Raw genomic sequence first — 23716 nt, 5'->3', positions numbered from 1 at the left:
CCTGCTGACCTTGCCTCTTTGTGTGTCCCTAAAAGTAACAGCAAAGGGTCTCCAAAATTCTCCCAAAAGGGGATTTGTGGGGTCTCTGCTTCTCTCCACCCCACGACAATCCCAGCTCCGAGGGGCAGGAAAGGAGCCGGTTCCTGCAGGACTCCACATCCTGAACTTCGGCAACCTGAGCCCCGGGGAGGCTTTGTTGTCCTTTCAGTTCTTTTTTTCCTTTTTTTTTTTTTTTTTCCACGTTTTTCCTTCTCGATTTTCCTTTTTGTGAGTGACCCGGTTCATTCCCCGCTCATTAACACCCAGCGCCGGGGGAGGGAACGCCGCCAGCTCCAGCCCTGGCTCCTTCCCGACTTTTCCGAGCCTTCTGTTGGGAATTAAATCGGGATCCTGCGCTCTGCTGCTCAGACAATGGCAGGATTCAAGGCAAACGTTGATTTTGGAGCCCGGGTCGGGATTGGGATTGGAATCGGCCTCGTCCAATTAAGGCTGAAAATGTTGGAAAAGGCTGCAGAGCCTCTGGAGGAGTTGCAGAGCTCATCCCAACCTTGGTGGGAACTCCAAAACTTTTCCATGGGCTGAAAACACCCCAGGATCTGGTGGAGAAAATGGTGAGGATCCCTCAGGGGCAGCACCAGGGACTCGCTGCCCTGCCCTCCCTGAAAGGAACCACGGAGGGGAGAAATGGAAACTCTAAACCACCCAAAAATCCGGGGAAATGGAACCTCCAAAATCCAGGGAAATGGAACCTCCAAACCACCCAAAAATCCAGGGAAATAGAACCTCCAAAATCCAGGGAAATGGAACCTCCAAACCACCCAAAAATCCAGGGAAATGGAACCTCCAAAATCCAGGGAAATGGAACCTCCAAACCACCCAAAAATCCAGGGAAATGGAACCTCCAAAATCCAGGGAAATGGAACCTCCAAACCACCCAAAAATCCAGGGAAATGGAACCTCCAAAATCCAGGGAAATGGAACCTCCAAACCACCCAAAAATCCAGGGAAATGGAACCTCCAAAATCCAGGGAAATGGAACCTCCAAACCACCCAAAAATCCAGGGAAAGGAGCTCTGGGTGGAGCCAAATCCTGGATCTCTTTGCAGGGGCTTTGTGAGGAAATGGGAAGGAGGTGGTTGTGGGGTCCCGTCCATAACCATTTGTGGTGCAGGAACATCGGGAAAATTCAGGATTTTTGTGCCCCGGTGACACTTTGTGCTCCGGATTTTTGTGCATAGGGAGCACCTCGCATCGAAAGGGGCGAGATAAAAAAAGGAGGTTTGGAATCCCGGGGTTTGTTCCCTCTGGCAGGATTATCCCGGAGAGGCCAAAAACGGGCGAATCCCAGCTGAGGCTGCTGCCTGCAGCCTCCCGCTCCCTTTCCTGGTGTCTCCCCGTGGATTTTTATTTGTCTCTTATCACCCTGGGCGGGGTTTTGGATGCAGGACAAATTCCTCTGGGAATGCTGGATGAGGCCCTGGCCTTACCTCACTGATAGCACAGCTCGGCCTTTGTCCTGCAGCACAGGAAGGGGCCGTTAAAAAGCGAAATTCTTGGCAGAGAAACGCTGGAATTAGGGCAGGAAAAGCTTTGTCCGGGCGGCGATTCCGCCCCCAAAATCTGCGCCGCGGAATTGTTCCCTCCGGTGCCGTTTTTCCGGTTGCTTCCAGGATCATTTGAAAGTGCCACCGGCTCCTCTTGGCCGTGATTTATGGGCTCTGGAGCAGCGGGATGTGTCTCTGACCGCCTTTGATCTTCCCTCTCTCCACTTTGCACCAGGAATTTTTCTTGTGTCCAAGAATTTTCCTCCCGTCGCCTTCAGAGCTCAGCTGGATCCAACCCTGCCCTTCTCCCCGGGCTCTCATTCCCATAAAACCTCAACAGATCCTGCTTTTTTTTCCCCTCTTTTCCGCCGTAATCCAGGCGTGGGATCGGTTCATTCATCCCGACCCCGGCAATTCCTGCCCTCGTGGCTCGTTTGTTTTTGCACAACCCAAACTTAATTTTCGGCGCTTCCTGGGCCGACCTCGTCTCCGGCGGTTTTTAGGGAGCGAGAAAACCCCTAAATCCCGACCCTTCCCTAAATCCAACATTTCCCTCTTTCCCAGCCCCTCAGGAAGGGAGCAGCAGTGCCAGGAATTCCCATCATCCCCCGGAGCAGCTGGAATACAATGGACAATGGGATAACTCTGGAACTGTCCCGTCCATCGAGGATGAGCCTGGAGCCGGAGCAGCTCGGAGGAGGTTCAGCTCCAAATCCCGGCTGGACTGAGAGGAAAAAAAGGGATTCGTTTATCCCGCCGGAGCTGAGGATCCACCCAGGGAATATCCAGGGAAATCAGGGGCCTCCGTTATCAGCGTGGTGGAATATCTCGGGTCGGGAAAAGCGTCTTTATCCTCCGGGGACGGAATTCCAGGTGCCAGGAGATAAGGTTTGTGTCAGGAGATAAGGAGGCACCGCCGTTATCTCTGTTTTCCCTCCCAGAACACGGCTGGGGGCGATTCTGGCGCTAATGAAGGGACGTCGCTAATGAGGGGGTATCGCTAATGAATCAGTGAGACAATCCAGCTGCTGACTTCCCACCAGGAATTCCCACCGGGCACAAAGCCCCGGAACACCGGGGGGAATCTCCCAGGGAGGTTTAATCCAGGTTCAAACATTCTTTCAGGGAATCCCAGAGGTGATTCCACTTTCCTGGGATCGAACCCCTCCTGTCCGTCATTCCCGGATCCCAAGGGAAGCTCCTCCTGTCCTGGTGGTGACCCCAGGGATGCAGCAGGCCCTGGGAATGCTGGAATTGTCCCTTTTTGTGGGCAGGACAGGCAAGGGGAGCTGTTTGGGGCCATTTGGAGCCGTTTTGGAGCCTTTTGGAGCCTTTTGGAGCCTTTTGGAGCCGTTTGGAGCCGTTTGGAGCCGTTTGGAGCCGTTTTGGGGTTGTTTGGAGCTGTTAGTGGTTGATTTGGGCTCTTTGGGGCCGTTTGGGGCTCTTTGGGGTCGTTTGGGGCTCTTTGGGGTCGTTTGGGGCCATTTGGGGCTCTTTGAGGCTGTTTTGGGGCCGTTTGGGGCTCTTTGGGGCCGTTTGGGGCTCTTTGGGGCCGTTTGGGGCTCTTTGGGGCCGTTTGGGGCCGTTTGGGGCTCTTTGGGGCCGTTTGGGGCTCTTTGGGGCCGTTTGGGGCAGCTCTTCCAGCGCCCGGGGGAAGTGGGAGGCCCCTCTCACATCTGCAGGATGGCTCCAGACAACGGATCTGGTTTAATCCCCGGGATGGAGGAGATTCCAGCTCAACCAGTTTCAGATGTGCTCCGCTCCCCAGCCCGGCGTGAGAGAGGCAGGAGCAGCTTCCTGCTGCCCCCACCCCGGCCGGGCAAATCTCATGGAATTTCATTGGATTCGGGGAGCTGATCCTTCACCTGACACACACACACACACACCAGAAAAAAAAAAAAAAAAGGGAGTTTGGATCCCCCAAATGCAGCCCTTGGATGCGGGAGGCGCGCAGGAATCCCGTCAGGGGTTCAGGGAAAAGTCTCCTGGCGCCCTGCCCAGGAAGATGCTCAGACACAGATGGTTCCCGGGGGTGAAGGAATGTCCATCCCCCGGCAGGGATCGACCCCTGGAGCTCCTGCCTCCATTCGGGGAAAGTTTTCCTGAACCCAGGGCACACCACCCTGGAGTGGTCTGGGCGGGAAGGACCTCCAGGATCATCCCATCCCGACCCCAGGGGCTCCCAGAGCTCTCCCTGAGCCCCCGCAGCCAGCCTGGCTTCCCGTCCCACGCGGAATAAATCCTCACAGCCCTAACCAAGAGCCTCGAAATTAAAAGTCATTGAGTTTTCCGGGCGTGAGCGGGCTCAGAACCCGACAGAACCCTGAGCTGAGCTCGGCTCAAACCTTCCCGAGATCCCTCCTGTGCCATCAGTCTGTGCTCCCACTAAAACACCCTTAAACAAAAACCCCTCTGTGAACAAACCAACCCATTTCCTCCTGGCTTGAGGGTCTATTCCTCATTTCCTGGCCTCTGGGAAGCAGATTTAAATCCCCTTTTGGCAGGGCTGGCTGGGAAGTGGGATCCAGCCTGGAATGGGGGCTCTGCCCCACCTCTAAGTCGGAAAAAAACAGGATTTAAGTGCTCCAGGGACAAAACCAGGATTTCAATGCCCCAGAAACAGGATCCAGCCTGGAATGGGAGCTCTGTCCCATCTTTAACTCAGAAAAAACAGGATTTCAATGCCCCAGGGACAGGATCCAGCCCGAATGGGAGCTCAGTCCCACCTCTACCTCAGAAAAAAACCAGGATTTAGATGGATTGAAACGCCCCAGGGGCACTGGGCGAGTGGAGCCTCCCTTACCTTCACACCTGTGGCTGGTCTCGCTCTGTTTGTGCCCCGCAGGGCACTTGCACTCGTAGGATCCCACGGTGTTGATGCAGTTCCCACCCTGGCAGAGGCCGGGGATGGCCTGGCACTCATCCACATCTGCGGGAGGAGGAGGAGGAGGAGAAGGGAGGTGAGGCTCTGATATTTCTGGGTCTGAGAGATTTTTTTTTTTAGCCTGCTAGCAGCTGCTGACTTTTTCCCCCCTCGCCCCGAGGAAAAAATTTCTCAGGAAAGTTCTTTCTCCAAACAACCCTGGTGAACAGCTCTCCTCTCTCCAAACAGTCTTTCTCCAGGTGGCGTTTTGCTGTTTCTCTGGTTTAACCTTATAAAAGGCAGGGAGAATTAGACAATAAAAGCCTTTTTTTTCTCTGTGCTCTTTGCCTTCTGAAATGTTCGGAGTGTCTTGTCTTTCTGTCGTGTCCTACAACGACACTGAGGGAGCAGCAGCCACAGACGGATCCCGGAATTTTCCTGGGCTCTGAGGAGGAGCTGGGCCACGTTCCAGAGGGAATCACCCCAGGGAATGGACAGGAATGAGAGACCAAGGTGTGGGAATGCTCCCCAAAGGATTTGGGTTCCTTGGGGGGAGCGGCAGCCTGAGCCAGGCCACCCTGAGGGATGGAGGAGCTCACCAGAGCCACCAGAATCTCTGGGATAAAAAGGGTTTGGAAGATCCCAGGGGATCTCCAGGTCCATGGAGATGCTCCTTGACCACAGTGGGGGGATTTGGCAAAGTTCCACAGAGAGTTCTGGGCTTTGGGGCTCTGCTGTGGGGGTTTTCCTCTCTGGATTCTCTGTTTTGGGGTTCTGTTTTGGGGCTCTGTTCAGGACTCTGCTCTCAGAATTCTCTATTTTGGAGCAGTTCCAGTCTCCCATTCCAGCCTCCTCTCCCAGCCCTCCCTATCCCGGAGCAGTTCAGGTCTCTGCCCCTCCCCTGCCCCACCTGCTGCCCGTCCCTGTCCCCATCCCCATCCCGATCCTCATCCTCCTCATCCCCATCCTCCTCCTCATCCTCCTCCTCATCCCAGCTGACCCATCCCCATCCCGGTCCCGGCTGCCCATCCTCCTCCTCCTCCTCATCCCCAATGACCCATTCCCATCCTCCTCCTTCTCCTCCTCCTCCTCCTGGCTGACCCATTCCCATCCTCCTCCTCATCCTCCTCTTCATCCCAGCTGACCCATCCCCATCCTGGTCCCAGCTGCCCATCCTCCTCTTCTTCCTCCTCCCCATCCTCCTCCTCCCCATCCTCCTCTTCTTCCTCCTCCCCATCCTCCTCCTCCCGCCTGACCCATCCCTATCCTGCTCCTCCTCCCCATCCTCCTCTTCTTCCTCCTCCCCATCCTCCTCCTCCCGCCTGACCCATCCCTATCCTGCTCCTCCTCCCCATCCTCCTCCTCCTGACTGCCCATCCTCTTCCTCCTCCTCCCCATCCTCCTCTCCTTCCTCCTCCCCATCCTCCTCTTCTTCCTCCTCCCATTCTCCTCCTCCCGCCTGACCCATCCCTATCCTGCTCCTCCTCCCCATCCTCCTCCTCCTGACTGCCCATCCTCTTCCTCCTCCTCCCCATCCTCCTCTCCTTCCTCCTCCCCATCCTCCTCTTCTTCCTCCTCCCATCCTCCTCCTCCCATCTGACCCATCCCTATCCTGCTCCTCCTCCCCATCCTCCTCTTCTTCCTCCTCCCATCCTCCTCCTCCCATCTGACCCATCCCTATCCTGCTCCTCCTCCCCATCCTCCTCTTCTTCCTCCTCCCATCCTCCTCCTCCCGCCTGACCCATCCCTATCCTGCTCCTCCTCCCCATCCTCCTCTTCTTCCTCCTCCCATCCTCCTCCTCTCACCTGACCCATCCCTATCCTGCTCCTCCTCCCCATCCTCCTCCTCCTGACTGCCCATCCTCTTCCTCCTCCTCCCCATCCTCCTCTCCTTCCTCCTCCCCATCCTCCTCCTCCTGACTGCCCATCCTCTTCCTCCTCCTCCCCATCCTCCTCTCCTTCCTCCTCCCCATCCTCCTCCTCCTCCCCGTCCCCATCCCGGCTGCCCGTGCCCATCCTCCGCCGCTCCCGGTGCTGACCCTGGCAGGCGCCGGTGCGGATGTTGGGGATGAAGCCGCGCCGGCAGGGGTGCGGCTGTGCCGGGCACATCTCGCACGGGTGTCCCCAGGCGCGGCCGATGGTGGCGCAGCACATGGTCTTGGTGCACACGATGCCGCTCAGCTGGCCCTGGCACATCTGGTTGTTCACCTGGCTGAAGCACGGCCCCGTGCGGTAATCTGGGGAGGGAACGGGGAGAAATCCCGCGGGGTTAAATCCCAGGGGTTTCCTGGGATTCCCTTTCCGGTGGGAAATCCCAAAGGAAAAGCGACAAATGCACTAAAAGGAGCTGAAAAAATCAAAAGTCAGGCGAAGAGGAGATTCCAGGGCTGAAGTTCCGCCCGTTCAGGGAATTCCAGGGGTGAGAAAAATGATCAGATCTCATTGTGGTGACAAAGATCCTTCCCTGGAAGTGCCCAAGGACGGAGCTTGGAGAACCCTGGGATAGGGGAAGGTGCCCGAGACAGGCTGTGGAATTCCGTGATTTTTATGTTCCCTCCCATCCCAAACCAGTCTGGGATTATGGAATTCTCAGACTCTGGGATTCTCAGACTCTGGGATTCTCAGACTCTGGGATTCTCAGACTCTGGGATTCTGCCTCGTGATTAATTTCCTCACTTTAACTCTCCAACCTCTCCCGCCAATTTCGACTTTAAACCCCGGACACGGCAGGAACAACCAGCAGGTTTCCCGTTCCCAATTAGGATTCTCCCAACCCCTTACAACCCCCGAGGATTTTAACCCGATTTTTGCGGGTTTTTTTTTTGCCCTCAGGAATGTGAGGTTTGACCCTTGAGGAGGGATGTTGGCACAGCAGGAATCAAAACCCTTCCGGCGGGATTTTTCCTTCAGCTGGGTGGTGGCACAGAAGCGTTTGATCTGGGGAAAAATAATAAAAAAAAAACCACCCCAAACAAGCTTGGAGCACGTCCTGGTGAGCCCAGAAAATTCCCCGTGAGGTGTCTGAGCAGTCAGGTGTTGGTCAGGGAATTTCCAGGCTGGAATTAAGCAGTAATTAGGAACTGACCCCAATTCCCTGCTCCGGGATTAACCCCCACGTGTCCCTGCAGGGAAAGGTTTGGCTTTGATGTGTGGAGCAATAAAAAAAAATCTCGTGTGGAGGGAGGGTGAGAGCACCGGGAGCCGCAGGTAAGAGTGTCCCAAAATCCATGGAAAAACGCCCGGGAAATCCTCCTGTCTGGGAAAGAATCAATCAGCAAAGAATTCCTCGTTTCCGGCTTCATGCTCCCTCTGATCCGAGCTCTCCTGCAGTTCCTACAAAGTTCCTAGGAATTTAATTTCCTAGGGAAATTAAAGCTGAGGAAATTGGGAAATTGGGCTGTGGGTGTCAGCGGGAGGAGAAGGATTTGAGAGGGGGGGGGAAAGAAAAAAGGGAATGGTTTGGAAGTGACATCGCTGTGAAGGCGATGGCACCTCCCAAAAAAAAAAAAACCAACAAAAAAAAAAAAAAAAAAAAAAAAAAAAAAAAAAAAACCTTTTTTTGGGAATCTGACCAGAAACATGAATCGAGGGGAGTTACCAAATAACCAAATAACGATCCTTTTTCCCCCTTTTTTTTCCCTTTTTTCCTTTTTTTTTTCCCCCCGAATTTGACAATTTCCCAACCCAGTCACTGCGGGGTGGACCCCAAAAAAAAATCTCAGATCAATAAACCAAAAACCCCAAAGTGATGCTCTGAACAGAGAGAACAAAAGCGGCTAAACCTGCAATTCCCACCTCATCTCCCCCAGGCACCGCAGGAATTCCTGGAGCGGGATAATGAATGCCGGATTGTGAGGAGAACACCCCCCCCCCTTTTTTTTTTAAGCCCCTAATTGCCCAAAATAACTTTTCCGATGCAGATGACTCCTCTGGAGGGACGGGAGCCAAGGAAATCGCAGTCTGGAGAGCCCTGGCCGCCTCCCAGCCCCAGCTGGTGCTAATTTTAATGGGCAAATGATTAAATTCTTTTAATGAGGCACCGATGAAGTTTTATGAAGGAAATTGGGACGCTCAGAGATGTCTGAAGCTTTTCCCGGTGCCTGCGTGGGATCCGTGTTCCAGGAATCCTGCTGCAGGTACCTGGCCCTTCAGGAGCTGGGTCTTTTTCCTTGGAAAAGCCCAGGGGAAACTGGGATTGGCTCTTCCCTCTTCCCAGATCCCAAAAGCAGAGCCCGGGTGGAGCAGCTCCACCCCTTCAGCTCCAGGTGAAGCTGCAAAAAATTCGGGATTAATGGCAAAAAAGGGATTGCAGAAAATCCTGAACATGAGAGAATTTAGGGAACCCCCCGAGCTCTGAATCCCTGAAAACTCCAATGACAATTCCCATTAAAGGACTGGAAAAACTCCTGAACCTGGGAGGATTTAGGGAACCCCCCGAGCTCGGATTCCCTGACAATTCCAATGCCAATTCCCATTAAAGGACAACAAGAAATCCTGGATCAAGGGGAGGTTCTGTGGGGAGGAACTTTTCAAAACATTTGATGGGGAACTTCTGAAAATATTCACAAGGAGAAAAGGAGTTTCCTCCGCTCCTGCAACACCCGTGGAGCCGGGAGAGTGTCCCTGAGTCAGTCCCAGTGGGAATTCAGAGCCCTGGAGATGGAAAATGGGAGAATCCCAGGATTTGCTGAGTTATCTAAAGGACAATTCCAGCCACACCAATCCATCGTGGGAGTGGATCCAGCGGAAGGGGAAGGGGGAGTTTTCTCTTCTCCCACCCTCTGGAATTCCTTCCCGAGAATTGGGAGGGGGCTGAATTCCTCCTCTCCCCAACAAACAAACAGACAGAGCCGAGGAAGAGGAGCTTTGTCCTTAGCCAGAACTCCAGATCCCTCTCACAATAAACGACGGAGGCTTTTCCCCCAAAGCTGCAGGGCAGGAGCGGCCTCTGGATCATCCCCCGGGAGCGCCGGGGTGGGGCCACAAATCCCGGGATTGGGCAGGAGGGAGGGGATGCTCCAGAGCCACCAGCGGGAGAGACTGGGACGGGAGAGACCTGGGAGAGACAGGGATTGGGGTTGGGAAAGACAGGGATTGGGATCAGGGGGAGACAGGGATTGGGATCAGGGGGAGACAGGGAGAGTTCTTGGTGTTTTTCAGGTGAATTCCAGCCCGGATCCATTGTCCCTGTCACTCTCCAGGTGAATTCCGGCCCGGATCCATTGTCCCTGTCACTCTCCAGGTGAATTCCGGCCCGGATCCTTTGTCCCTGTCACTCTCCAGGTGAATTCCGGCCCGGATTCTTTGTCCCTGTCACTCTCCAGGTGAATTCTGGCCCGGATCCATTGTCCCTGTCACTCTCCAGGTGAATTCCGGCCCGGATCCATTGTCCCTGTCACTCTCCAGGTGAATTCCGGCCCGGATCCATTGTCCCTGTCACTCTCCAGGTGAATTCCGGCCCGGATCCATTGTCCCCGTTGTTCTCTCGGGGTTTTCCAGCCCCAGACCTCTCCCACCCCTCGGGCTCCGGGGGAGGGGACCAGCCCGGCCCGGGGGTCTCCCTGGGGGGCTCCTTTCTCATGGAATATTTTCTCCAGCTCGTCATTTCCTCACTTCACCCAAACACGGCCGCATTCCTCACGGTTTAACTGTTTGGACTTTGTGCAGAAAAGAAAAAGCTGGCGGGGGCACTCTGCGAGGCCAGACATTCCAAGTGCTGGAAAAACACATCCAAAGGAAACCGTAAAGGGAGAACTTTCTCCGAGTTTTCCTGTCCTGTTTTTAACAGTTTCCTGACCCAGCCTCAGGCCCGATGGATCCCCGGGGAGTTCCAGGGAGGACAAAGAACAGAGGGGAACACGGAGCTGGTGGTTCCGGAGCGGGAGGGATGGCTGGGAATGGCAGAGCAGGGGCTGGGAATGGCAGAGCAGGGGATGGGAATGGCAGAGCAGGAGCTGGGAATGGCAGAGCAGGGGATGGGAATGGCAGAGCAGGGGATGGGAATGGCAGAGCAGGGGATGGGAATGGCAGAGCAGGGGCTGGGAATGGCAGAGCAGGGGATGGGAATGGCAGAGCAGGGGATGGGAATGGCAGAGCAGGGGATGGGAATGGCAGAGCAGGAGCTGGGAATGGCAGAGCAGGGGATGGGAATGGCAGAGCAGGGGATGGGAATGGCAGAGCAGGAGCTGGGAATGGCAGAGCAGGGGATGGGAATGGCAGAGCAGGGGATGGGAATGGCAGAGCAGGCGATGGGAATGGCAGAGCAGGGGATGGGAATGGCAGAGCAGGCGATGGGAATGGCAGAGCAGGGGATGGGAATGGCAGAGCAGGGGCTGGGAATGGCAGAGCAGGAGCTGGGAATGGCAGAGCAGGGGATGGGAATGGCAGAGCAGGGGATGGGAATGGCAGAGCAGGGGATGGGAATGGCAGAGCAGGGGCTGGGAATGGCAGAGCAGGAGCTGGGAATGGCAGAGCAGGGGCTGGGAATGGCAGAGCAGGGGATGGGAATGGCAGAGCAGGGGATGGGAATGGCAGAGCAGGGGCTGGGAATGGCAGAGCAGGGGATGGGAATGGCAGAGCAGGGGATGGGAATGGCAGAGCAGGAGCTGGGAATGGCAGAGCAGGGGCTGGGAATGGCAGAGCAGGGGATGGGAATGGCAGAGCAGGGGATGGGAATGGCAGAGCAGGGGCTGGGAATGGCAGAGCAGGGGATGGGAATGGCAGAGCAGGGGATGGGAATGGCAGAGCAGGGGATGGGAATGGCAGAGCAGGGGATGGGAATGGCAGAGCAGGGGCTGGGAATGGCAGAGCAGGGGCTGGGAATGGCAGAGCAGGAGCTGGGAATGGCAGAGCAGGAGCTGGGAATGGCAGAGCAGGAGCTGGGAATGGCAGAGCAGGGGATGGGAATGGTAGAGCAGGGGCTGGGAATGGCAGAGCAGGGGATGGGAATGGCAGAGCAGGGGATGGGAATGGCAGAGCAGGGGCTGGGAATGGCAGAGCAGGGGATGGGAATGGCAGAGCAGGGGATGGGAATGGCAGAGCAGGGGATGGGAATGGCAGAGCAGGAGCTGGGAATGGCAGAGCAGGGGATGGGAATGGCAGAGCAGGGGATGGGAATGGCAGAGCAGGCGATGGGAATGGCAGAGCAGGGGATGGGAATGGCAGAGCAGGGGCTGGGAATGGCAGAGCAGGGGATGGGAATGGCAGAGCAGGGGCTGGGAATGGCAGAGCAGGGGCTGGGAATGGCAGAGCAGGAGCTGGGAATGGCAGAGCAGGAGCTGGGAATGGCAGAGCAGGAGCTGGGAATGGCAGAGCAGGGGATGGGAATGGTAGAGCAGGGGCTGGGAATGGCAGAGCAGGGGCTGGGAATGGCAGAGCAGGAGCTGGGAATGGCAGAGCAGGGGCTGGGAATGGCAGAGCAGGGGCTGGGAATGGCAGAGCAGGGGCTGGGAATGGCAGAGCAGGGGATGGGAATGGCAGAGCAGGGGCTGGGAATGGCAGAGCAGGGGCTGGGAATGGCAGAGCAGGAGTTGGGATCTCCTGGAAGAGCCTTCGGGGTCAGGATTTGTCCTGGTTGGTCACTGCAGGGGGCTGGGGTGGCACTTCCAGAGCTCCAGACTCTTCCCAAGAATTCAGGTGGAAACCTGGCACTGCCCAGAGTCCCTTGGAAGAGACCACAGCTCCTGGATCCAAGGGAAAAGCTCCTGGATCCAAATGAAAAGGTCCTGGATCCCAGGGAGAAGATGGAACCCAGGAAAAGGGCCCCAGATCCAAGGGAAAAGCTCCTGAATTCAAGGGGAAAAGTTCCTGGAATTCAGAGAAAAGTTCCTGGATCCCAAGGAGAAGTTCCTGGATCCCAGGGAAAGGGTCTTGGATTCCAGGGAAAAGCTTCTGAATCCCGGGGAGGAGCTCCTGAATTCCAGGGAGAACCTCCTGAATTCCAGGAAAAAAGTTCCTGGATCCAAGAGAGAAGCTCCTGGATCCAAGGGAGAAGCTCCTGGATCTCAGGGAGAACCTCCTGAATCCCAGGGAAAAGATGGATCCCAGGGAGAAGCTCCTGGATCCAAGGGAGAAGCTCCTGGATCTCAGGGAGAAGCTCCTGGATCCCAGGGAGGGGCTCCACAGGGAAGATTCCATCTGGCTGGGACAACAACCCCAAATCAAAGCCCCCCAGTCCCGGAGCTCAGACCCCCTGAGCCCGGCTCAGCCTCTCCGGGTCATTTTTTCCTGCTCCAGGCGGGATGAGATCAGAGCCCTGACACCAAAATCCGTCATTTTCCCGTTAACCCCCCCCCAGGAGCAGCCCTCGGCCCCCACCGCCCCTCCTGCCATGCTGATGTAATGGGACAACGTCCAACATCCCCCGAAAGATTCCCCGAAAGACGTCAGGGAGGAAATGAGGCCGGGGTGCCGGGAGTGCCTCACTCCGAGGGCATTTCCCCCTGGATGGGGGAATTTCCTGCACAGAGGTGTGAGGGGAGGCGGTGTTCTGCTCTCACTGGGGCTGCTCTCAGCGCTCACAAATTCACGGCGTTCCCATCTAAAACCGGAATTATTTCCTCTCCCGGCGGCGGTGGGAAAGTCCATTCAAGGGAGGGCGTTGAATAAATCTGGGACTGGATGGGTTTGGGGTTGTTTGGTCAGGGGTGGGCGCTCGCAGGATCCCAGGATTTGGGGGTTGGAGAACACCCAGCCCGGCCCAGGGGCACCTGGAGCAGGTGACACAGGAACCAGGTGGGTTTGGAGCGTCCAGAAAGGGAAAATCCCCAACTCCCTGGGCAGCTGCTCCAGGGCTCCGCCACCTCCGGGGAAAGGACCTGAGGTGGGATTCCTCGTGTTCTGTTTGTGTTGATGCTCCTCACTGCAGTTATGAACACCGAGGATTCCACCTCCGGCAGAACCCGGGACACCCCTGGCTCTGGGATGGGATTTTCCCTGTGAGGAGGACACAGAACCCAGGACATCCCTGGCTCTGGGATGGGATTTTCCCTGTGAGGAGGACACAGAACCCGGGACATCCCTGGCTCTGGGATGGGATTTTCCCTGTGAGGAGGACACAGAACCCAGGACATCCCTGGCTCTGGGATGGGATTTTCCCTGTGAGGAGGACACAGAACCCGGGACACCCCTGGCTCTGGGATGGGATTTTCCCTGTGAGGAGAACACAGAACCCAGGACATCCCTGGCTCTGGGATGGGATTTATCCTTCCTCCCTGTGAGGAGGACACAGAACCCAGGACATCCCTGGCTCTGGGATGGGATTTATCCTTCCTCCCTGTGAGGAAAAGGCTCCAGGCTCTGCTTTGAACTCCTCCCGCTCCAGAAAAACCCTTTCGGAACGAGGAGTGGAGCTGCACTGAGACCCCCAGGCAGGCACCAAACACCCCCTGGAGCAGCAGGACACCAACCCCGGTGCTCTGGGGATGCAGCAGGAGCCCAGGAATTCCCTGGGCAGGCTGAAGCTGTTCCCTGGCTCCCCGATTTTCCCCGGGAGGTCAGTGCCAGGCGCTCACCTGGCCGCAAACACCCCGCCAGGATCCCGTCCCAGCCCGGGCTCTGTTTGTCTTGGCAGGGAGGAGCCGTGTGGACACAGCTGCAGGATTTGTTTTGTCTCTCACACAGAGTCTGGCCCCGGCCAAATCTCTGCAGGCTTTGTGAAAAATGCTCCTTTATGTGAAGGATTTTATACCAAACGGCCCCAAAAGTCTGGCCCCGCTCAGCCCCTGCCTCTTCCCCTCTCCACACGCACAGGACATTTGGATTTTCCAGCCTTCTCCAGAAGTTTCTTTCAGGGATTTCCAGCTCTCTGTTCCATGGCTGGATGGATTTTTTGGGAACCTCAGCACTTCAGGAGCCGGTGAGGGAGAAAAAACGAGGAGCTCCCCAAGCACTGGAGCTGGAGTCTGGGGGTTTGAGGGGACAAATCTCCCTCCAGAGGGAAACCCTCATCATTTCCCATAACCACAGCAATTCCATGTGCTGGAAAAAAAGGCAAGGAGAGGGTTCAAAGGATCTGGAACTGCTGCAGAAGAGAATTGTCCCGAGAACTGGGGATGTCCCATCCCTGGAAGTGTCCAAGGCCGGGCTGGAGCAGCCGGGGATGGTTTTAAGTTCCCTTCCAAGGCAAAGCACTCCACAATTCCCTGATTTTACAAAGAAGGGAACAAGGCCAGGTCACTCCAGTGGATGTGAGGAGGTTTTTACAGATCTTCTCTGCAGCCAAATGTGAGGCTCAGACCTCAGCCGAGGCTGTGAAAGGAGCTCACCTGCACCCTGAGCTCCGGGAGGTGCTTCCGGAGCCCCGGGAATGTTCCCTGTGGAATTTGGGTGGATTCCTGCTGGCTGAACCCAGCTGCTGCTCCTGCCGCACCCTCTGAACCACAGGGAGAAACCCCAGGAAAGGCAGGAGCAGCCCAATCCTTGGGAATGGAGTCGCACAGCACGAGCCCTGTCCTGGGGGAGCGAGGGGCTGGAAAACCAGGACATTTCCAGGTGCTCCGAGCTCAGATCCGGGAGTCCGAACTTCGGCCCCGCGTTTCGGTTTCATTTCGGATCCCGGCCGCTCCCAGCCTTGCCAAAAACCCCATGAGAGCTGGGAGTGTCCATCTGGGCCAGCGGGAAAGGGAGGAATTCCCTGGCCCAGCCAAACCCCGGCGGCGCCCACAGAGGCCAGACCTGCTCCTGCCCAAACCCAGCGAAGCCAGCCCCGGGGAATCCTCAGCCCAGCAGAAATCCCACCAAAGCCCGACTTTTCCAGAGGGTGAAACCCCTGCTGGAATTGCCGGGGGTGCGGGATTCTGGAATTCCTTACCTCTCTCGCACTGCGGGCCGGTGAAGCCGTAGACGCAGGCGCAGCGGTTGGGCCCGATGCACCGGCCCCCGTTCTGGCAGCCGTTCTCACACACAGCTGGGAGGAGAAAAGACAGAGAATTCCATCATTTCTCCTCCCGGACAGCCCCCTCAGGGGTGCTGGCAGAGCTCGGGGTGTCACCTCCACCGTGGTTGGAGTGCCAGCCCCGTGTTCTCCTGCCCGCAGCGAACGCGGAGGAATCCGAGAATTGGTTTTTATTCCTTTTCCTCGGAGAAATTGTTCCCTGTTCCTGCCTGAGCCCCTTTCTGCAAAGGCTGAAAATTCCCTTTCTGCACTGGGGAGGATCTCCTGCCCTCTGGGATCTCGGCTCCCTCAGGTCAGCGCTGGGATTTCAGTGGGATGAGTGGGTACAAAGGAAACTGCACAGAGGGAAACGGGGGAGGAATGGCAGCAGCAGGAATGGGAAAAGGACAGGATGGTCAGGGATTGGATCCCAGAGCAAGGAACTGAGCTCTGAGCAGGACTCGGGTGCTCCCTGACCTCAAACAGTCACTGCCTTCAAATATTCCTGAGTGAAAATATCCCCGACTTAAAATATCCCCGACTTAAAATATTCCTGACTTAAAATATCCCTGACTTAAAATATCGCTGACTTGAAATATCCCTGACTTAAAGTATCCCTGACTTAAACTGAGTCCAGCTACCTTCAGCTGAAACCCTGAACTCAGGCTCGGAGCCAAAGGAAGTTTCCTGATCGAAATCATGGATTGATGGAATCTCCAGAGCGGGGAGGGACCCACAGGGACCCTCCTCGGTGCCCGGCTGTGATCCCAGTTCCCAGAAGCCGGGCTGGGATGGGGCCAGGGGGATGCAGGATTCCCGACCCTGCCGGGATGGAGCCAGGGTGGGAATGTGGGATGGATGGAGCCAGGGGGAGGGAGGGAGGGAGGGAGGGAGGGAGGGAGGGAGGGAGGGAGGGAGGGAGGGAGGGAGGGAGGGAGGGAGGGAGGGATGGAGGGATGGAGGGATGGAGGGATGGATGGAGGGATGGATGGAGGGATGGAGGGATGGATGGAGGGATGGATGATGGATGGGGCCAGGGGGACTCAGCACCCCCGGCCCCGCCGTGCTGGGATGTCCTGCCAGGCTGGGAGCACGGGCTGGAGCCGGGAGCTGCACGTAGCGAGGGCTGCACGTCCCAGCCCCGGGCTGCTGCTCCGGAGAATTTTCCCAAGCTTTTGCTGCTCGGGATGAAATTTTCCATCTGGAGCCTCTGCCTCCGGCTGAACTTTTGGGAGAGTTTCAGCACAGAGGGATCAGGCGGAGCTGAGGGAGAGCTTGGGGGATTTTGTCTTTAAAAATCCTCCTTGACTTCAAGGGGAGGGATTCCCACGTGGATCCGGGGATTGGGAATGTGGGAAGTTCAAACTGATCCAACTGATAAGAGATCCTTTCAACAGTACTGTGCTTATTTGCTTGCTAAAGGCTTCTTAAAATGCATGACATGGATATAGAACATAAATATATCTCATTTATAATTGATATAACAATGTGCTAATTGTCATGTACTAAATATGATAATATCATGATAAGAGAATAAGGGAATATATGATTATAGAGACGTATAATTGTATTTATAACACGTAGCTGCATATTATATATCATTTATTTTGCCTATATTATCTCATATATAGTTAATGTTATCTCACATATATTAATATGATGTATATTATGAATATACTACGCATTACATCCTATGTTATGAATGTATTGTATATTAGAATATATAACATATCTGTATCTTCTGTATTATCTGTATATTATCTATAGATAATACAGCATCCACAATACTATCGACAGCTATTACCTATACGTTATAAGAGATTGCAAAATCTATATTGTATTCATGCAAATTATACTGGGAAATAAATGAAGCCAATAATTATTTCTAATATCTGTATTTTGATGCAGGGCTGGGTCTGAGTTGGTCAGGAGAGAGGGCTGAGATTCCCCGGGAAGGAGAACATGGTGCTGGTCTTGGAATGTCCTGGGTGCCCTTTTCCATTCCCATCCCATTCCCATCCCATTCCCATCCTCATTCCTATTCCCATTCCCATTCCCATCCCATTCCCATCCTCATTCCCGTCCCCACTCACGCTGGCCGCAGTAGGTGCCGGTGAATCCCTTCTGGCACAGGCAGGACTCCTCGGAGCAGCTGCCGCCGTTCATGCAGCGCACGCTGCAGCTCTGCACTGGGGACAGGGACAGGGACAGGGATCACCCCGGGATCCACAGGGACAGGGATCCCCAACAGGATCCACAGGGACAGGGATCACCCTGGGATCCACAGGGGCAGGGACAGGGATCACCCCGGGATCCACAGGGACAGGGATCACCCTGGGATGCACAGGGACAGGGATCCCCGGCAGGATCCACAGGGACAGGGACAGGGATCACCCCGGGATCCACAGGGACAGGGATCACCCTGGGATGCACAGGGACAGGGATCCCCGACAGGATCCACAGGGACAGGGATCACGGTGGGATCCCCGGCCAGGAATTCCTGTCCCTGCTGACAGGGCATGGCCGCTCCCCTCCGGGACAGGGGACACTGCCCAGGGACCACGGATCCCGCTCCTGGCTCCAGACACCCCAACGGTCCCACCCTGGGCAGCCCTGGAGCTCCGGCAGGGTTGGGAATGTGCCTTTCCCTGATCCCCATCCCAACCCTCGTTCCACAGGCACCGAAGGCATCCATCCTTCCCCTTCCTCAAGGAATCCGCCCCAATTAAACCTTTCCAGCTTTGCTCCTCCTGCGGGATTTCCTCCCTGCCTTTGACAACCCTGGCACCATCTTTTCTTCCAGGATTTTGCAGCCTCTCCGACCTTTTCCCACTCCTTTTACCATTGTTTCCCATTATCGCTCCGTTTTCAACCCTTTTCACACTTGGGGCTCTCCAATCTTCCGAATCCCTCCCTCCCAAAGCCTTCTGCGGGGTTTGTGGGGATGGGATTTCCTTGGTTTCTCCTCCTTCTGCAAACACAGCGTGGCCTCCTTGGCAAGATCCAGTCACTGGGAGAGGGGGGTTTTTTAGTTTGTTTTTTTTTTAAGGAATTTGGAAAGAAAAGCACGAATCCCCCATTCTTCCATGAGAGAGCTCAGCTCTCCCACTGGACCTCGACCCACTGGACGTGACTGAGGCACTGCAGGAGAACAATGGCAATAAAGAAACGAACGGGGAAGTTTCATCCCGCTGTGGACACCGAGTCTCGGCCTTAACTGTTTCCTCACTCCGTGTTTAAGGAATTTTGGGATCAAAGCAGCCCAAAAGAGGGAGGTTTGGGGCTCAACAAAGTGAGTCACAAGTTTCCCTCTGGGACAACACGTTCCTCCTCGGGAAGGTGTGAGCACCGCAAGGGCCACAGGTGGGAGAAAATCGTGTGAAGAGCGGATTTCACAGAAAAACCCCATGGGAGAGCAGGAACTGGGATCTGGCAGCTCCAGGGCCCCGATTTACGGGATGGAGACTCCTCCAACACCAGTTCCAGGCTGGGAAGAGCTGGGGCCAAGCACCCGAGTGTCCAAGCGGGAGAATTCCGTGGTTTGTGGGAATTGAGGGAGCAGGGAGGGCTGGCCTGGGAAGTCTCAGTGCTCCGAGTGCTCTGGATGTGGGACCTGAGCTGGGCTGGATCCATCCCCACGTCTCCTCATCCTCCTCCTGCTCCACGGCCAGGGATCAGCCCAAACTTATTTTTGGGAGTTTAATCCTGCAGGAAACGGAGCTCGAGGCTTCAAAGCCTTGCCTGGATGGGCGGACACGAGGCTGCTCCCGCTGGGAAAAGGCTCCACATCCCGATCCCACAGCACATCCCAGAGCTCGGGATGAGGGTCAGTGGAGCTCCGGAATTCCGGGGTTCAGGGCTTGGACACGGGAAGAGTCCTGATCCTCATCCAGAAATTTCCAGCCTTCCTGACTCCTGCCGTGATCCCAAAATCCCTGAGGTCCTGCTGATTTGTCAGGGAATCCCAGACAGGTTTGGGCTGGAGGGGACCCTAAAGCTCATCCCATTCCAGCTTTTCCATGTTCTCCTGTCCTGGGCTGCTCCAAGGCCTGGCCAGACTCAGATTATCCAAGCCCGGCTCTCTTGGAGCCCCCCGTGGATCTGGAATGCAGAAGAACATCTTCCAGCCAGGAATTTGTCAGGACCTGCCAGGGCAGCAGAGGCCAAAGTTGTAGGAAAAGGAGCAACGGCAGGACAAGGAGCAATGAGAGGAAAAGGAGCAATGAGAGGAAAAGGAGCAATGAGAGGAAAAGGAGCAATGGCAGCTCATCCTCGCTAACTTTTCCCAGGATTGGACTGGAGTGGAAATTAAGAATTTAATTAACTAAATTGAAATTGAGTCCTACAAATTACTGGAAGGGATCAGCGGCTCTGCCGGGGATCAGCTGCGGGTTTTTTTTGTTTTTACTCACTCACTGCTCCACCTCACCAGCCCCTCCAGAGGACTCCTAAAACACCTTTACTCCCTGGAGTAGGGAACCGAGCAGGAAACGCCGCCCTTTGTTATTCCAGAGGAGGCACGGCGGCTTTTCCCGCCCCTGGAATGCGCAATTTGTCGGCTTTTCCACAGAAATCCAGCCCCAAGTGCGAATTCCAGCTTGGAGGAGCCCCCGCGGAGTCCCGGGAACGCCAGGGCCGTGCCCAGATAGACGCACAGCTCTCGGCATTCCTGGAATTCCTCCCTGATTGCTCCCACATGGACCCCGATTCCCGGAGTTCGGTGGCTCCGGCACCTTCCCGGGGGATCTGGAGCTCTTGGGAAGCGAATCCCGGGAATTTCCTCCTCCCGGGCACCCCCCGAGTGTGGCTTTTGAGGGGTCGCCTTGTCCCAAAGGCTCCTCTGCAGATGGGCACTGATGGAAAATTAATCCTTCGGGATGCGTCTCTCCATCCGAGACCTTAAAGACTTCCCAAATCCCGTTTATTTCTGCAGGGAAAACGCCCCAAAACACCATGGAACACGGAATATTTTGTGTTTCTGCAGGGAAAACGCCCCAAAACAGCGCGGAGCACGGAATATTTTGTGTTTCTGCAGGGAAAACGCCCCAAAACAGCGCGGAACACGGAATATTTTGTGTTCGGGACAGAACCGCAGAGATTCAATTCCCTTCCCCTTTGGGAAGAGCACGGAAAAGCCCCGGGACCAGCAGGAGAATCCCCTCACCTCCCGCCGAGCCGCAGTTCGGGGACAGCTGTCCGTTGGAGCAGGTGCACATGTTGGGCCGGGAGCAGAATCCGTCCCCGCAGGAATTCCGGCAGATCGCTGCACGGGGCACAGAGGGACAGCGGGATTACACCGCGGGAATTCGCGCCCGGACCTGCCTCGGGAGTCATCCCCGGGGAATCACCGGGAATTCATACCGGGATCTGCCTCTGGATTCATCCATTGGGAATCACCGGGAATTCACACCCGGATCTGCCTCTGGATTCATCCATTGGGAATCACCGGGAATTCACACCCGGATCTGCCTCTGGATTCATCCATTGAGAATCACCGGGAATTCACACCCGGATCTGCCTTTGGATTCATCCAATGGGAGAAAAATCACCGGGAATTCACAGCCCTGGCTCTGCCTCGGGGTCCATCCCTTGGGAATTCACAGCCCTGGCTCTGCCTCGGGATCCATCCCTTGGGAATTCACAGCCCTGGCTCTGCCTCGGGGTCCATCCCTTGGGAATTCACAGCCCTGGCTCTGCCTCGGGATCCATCCCTTGGGAATTCACAGCCCTGGCTCTGCCTCGGGGTCCATCCCTTGGGAATTCACAGCCCTGGCTCTGCCTCTGGATCCATCCCTTGGGAATTCACAGCCCTGGCTCTGGATCCATCCCTCGGGACAGGAATCCCCCAGGGAGGAGCTGGGGCACCTCTGTGGGCACAGCCGGGCTGGGAAAGGACCTGAAATCCCACCCACGGGCAGCGTCACCTTCATCCCACAGAAACGCCCGTCCATGGATTCTCCAGCCCCGGAGAGCCCAGCCCCCTATCCACAGAAACGGATAAAATGGATAAAACTGATAAACCGGATAAAATAATTGCTAAAATGGGTAGAAACGGATGAAATGGACAAAGGGATACTCACGGACGATGCACTGGTTCCCTCCAGGCAGAGTTTTCCAGCCGGGGCAGCAGTAGGAATGGAACCTCGAGCCGCAGACGTTTGGGCTGAAAACCAAACACAATTTTGGGGTTTTTTTTTCCTCTGTTTTGGGTAAATCCAGGCCCTGCAGGAGGGCGGGGAAGAGCTCCCAGGAGGACATTTCCCTCCAAAGTCCGCCCCCTCCCGTTTAGAATTTTGGGAGGTTTTGGTGAAAATCGGCGGAGGAAGAGGAATTTGGCATCAGTCCCACGGACTGGGAGAGGAGGAGTCCAATGGAATGGGATAAAGCGGAATATTTTTAACCAGGGACCTCTGTCCAAAAGGGATTTATCCAAGGATTTCATGGAGGGATCCTGGGAGATGGAGGCCGATGGTTCCTCCCAGAGTGAACCTCGCTGAGCATCTGCTAAAAATCAGCAGAGTTTCAAACCGAACCATGGGGAGAATCCACTCTGAAGGGGCCGAGATTAAACACGTCCCAGGAATGACCCAGAGGGAGAAGGGAATGAGATTCCAAAGCAAGAATTCCAAAAGGACAACGCTGGTTTGTAAGGGCAGGGGGAAAAAATCATCTTCAGCAAACTTGGGATAAAATTGCTTTTAGAGTGACCAGCGGTTTGCTCAGAGCTGGGATCCCTCGTTCCCATCGGGAAGGAGGTCGGGATAAAAGGGATGTCTTAAAATCACGGAATTACAGAATGGTTTGGGATGGAAGGACATTCAAACTCCTGGAATTCCAATTCCCTGCCAGGGACGGAGGCTCTTCCAGTGTCCCAGGCTGCTCCAAACCCTGGCCTTGGACACTTCCAGGGATGAGGACATAATTTAAAATAACTTTTAAATATTTTAAAATTAATTTAAAAATCCAGAGGGATTTTCCCCCCCCTCCTTTCAGCTCTGCCTCCTCGGGGTTTTTCCCAGAGCTGGCGCTGAAGCGTTTTTCCGTGGACGGATCGTCCCTTCGCACCTTCCGTGCATCCGAAAGGGCTCATTAGCTAATGAGAATTATGCAAATGAGCTGAATGCGACCCTGAGAGGGAAAACAAACGCTCGGCATCGCCTTTGTTCTCCTTAAACAAACGCCGGGAGGAGCGACAAAAACAGCGCCGGAGCCAGCGGGAACTTCCATGGGTGGCACCGACCCTGGCACTGCAAAAACCGGGGAAAAAAACTGCAAAAACCGGGAGAAAAAACTGCAAAAACCGGGAAAAAAAAACCCTGCAAAACCCGGGGGAAAAACTGCAAAAACCGGGAAAAAACTGCAAAAACGTGGGAAAACCGCAGGAACGGAGCCCGGGATGGGAAATGATGGATGGGAAACCTCGGCAGGAGCAGCCGCATCCCAAATCCAGCCCGGACACAGGACACGGGGATGGGGCTTCAGGAACCGGGATCCCGGGAAAGAAAGGATGGATAAGGAGGAAAACGGGGGCTGAGAATCTCTGCAGGATTCCAGGGAAGTTGTTTCTCCCTCTCCTCCTCGAGCACAACCTCCCAGCTTCGGGATCCGATCAGTTTTCCCAATATTTCTGCCATCCATGGAAAAGCTGCTTTCAGGGAAGTCTCTTTTTGGGATTTTGTGACTCCCCCGCCCGCAGCCTTTTTCTCTCGTTGTGAAACTCAAACTGAATGTGGATGACTCCAGCCTGTGGCTTTTCCAGGGACAATGATCCCACCTCTCCATCCGAGCTGGAAGTTTTTTCCCCCCGTGGAGGATTTTCTCTGGTTCTGGTCCCTGCCCCGGTTTTTGCTGCGCCCTTGGGATCAGCCCTGACAATGAGTGGGGACAGCTCCGGAGCCCCCCTGGCCTCAACGGGGACCGCGGGGGACAAAAACTGCTGCCAGACCTCGGGGTGGGTTTGGGAAAACATCTCCCCGCTCACCCCAGAGGGATTTGGGATTGTGTCAGGGCGTGGGAACAGACCCCAGACGACGCTTCGGGATCCTCGGGGTGTTTGTGTCCCTCTCCCGCCGGGCTGAGCAGAGCCTCCCCCAGCGCCGGTAATTCTGGAGGGATTCATCTCAGAGAATCCTCGGTTTGAGAAGTCCTCTGCTCACTCCTCCCCGCCCTCCCAGGCCTGGCTGTGTGTTCGAGGAGGGATTTGCAATGGGAAAAAAAATTCCAGCAATCCCCCCTGGAAAAAGTCCGAGCTGCCCCCGTTGGGTGTGGGGACAAGGACAAGGCGCTGCCGAGGGGGCTCTGAATTCCTCCCACCTGGAGCCCAGCCCAGAGCAGCCCCTCAGGACTTTTAGGAACGAGTTCAAGTCCCAACAATCCCAATTACTTCTGGTTCTAAGAGCTGGGGTTTGAAGGTGAGAGGTGCTGAACGTCTGTGCC

At 55.7% G+C, this 23716-nt stretch overlaps 1 protein-coding gene across 1 annotated transcript in view; it reads right to left on the bottom strand.

Moving 5' to 3' along the window:
- Window positions 1-23716, bottom strand: part of LOC136302280 (fibrillin-2-like) — a 74099-nt gene that overhangs the window by 43008 nt on the left and 7375 nt on the right. The window contains exons 2-7 of the mRNA XM_066205692.1: window positions 21361-21443; window positions 20445-20543; window positions 17374-17469; window positions 15218-15313; window positions 6447-6644; window positions 4348-4473 (exon numbers count right to left, since the gene is read on the bottom strand). Coding sequence (XP_066061789.1) covers window positions 4348-4473; window positions 6447-6644; window positions 15218-15313; window positions 17374-17469; window positions 20445-20543; window positions 21361-21443 — 698 coding nt within the window. The remainder of the gene's footprint in view (window positions 1-4347; window positions 4474-6446; window positions 6645-15217; window positions 15314-17373; window positions 17470-20444; window positions 20544-21360; window positions 21444-23716) is intronic.

The sequence above is a fragment of the Chamaea fasciata genome, unplaced genomic scaffold (genome assembly GCF_029207755.1).
Source record: "Chamaea fasciata isolate MVZ Bird 193981 ecotype frontalis unplaced genomic scaffold, bChaFas1.0.hap1 SCAF_28, whole genome shotgun sequence".
In the NCBI taxonomy this organism is placed as follows: Eukaryota; Metazoa; Chordata; class Aves; order Passeriformes; family Sylviidae; genus Chamaea; species Chamaea fasciata.
This window is presented reverse-complemented; position numbering and strand designations above follow the sequence as displayed.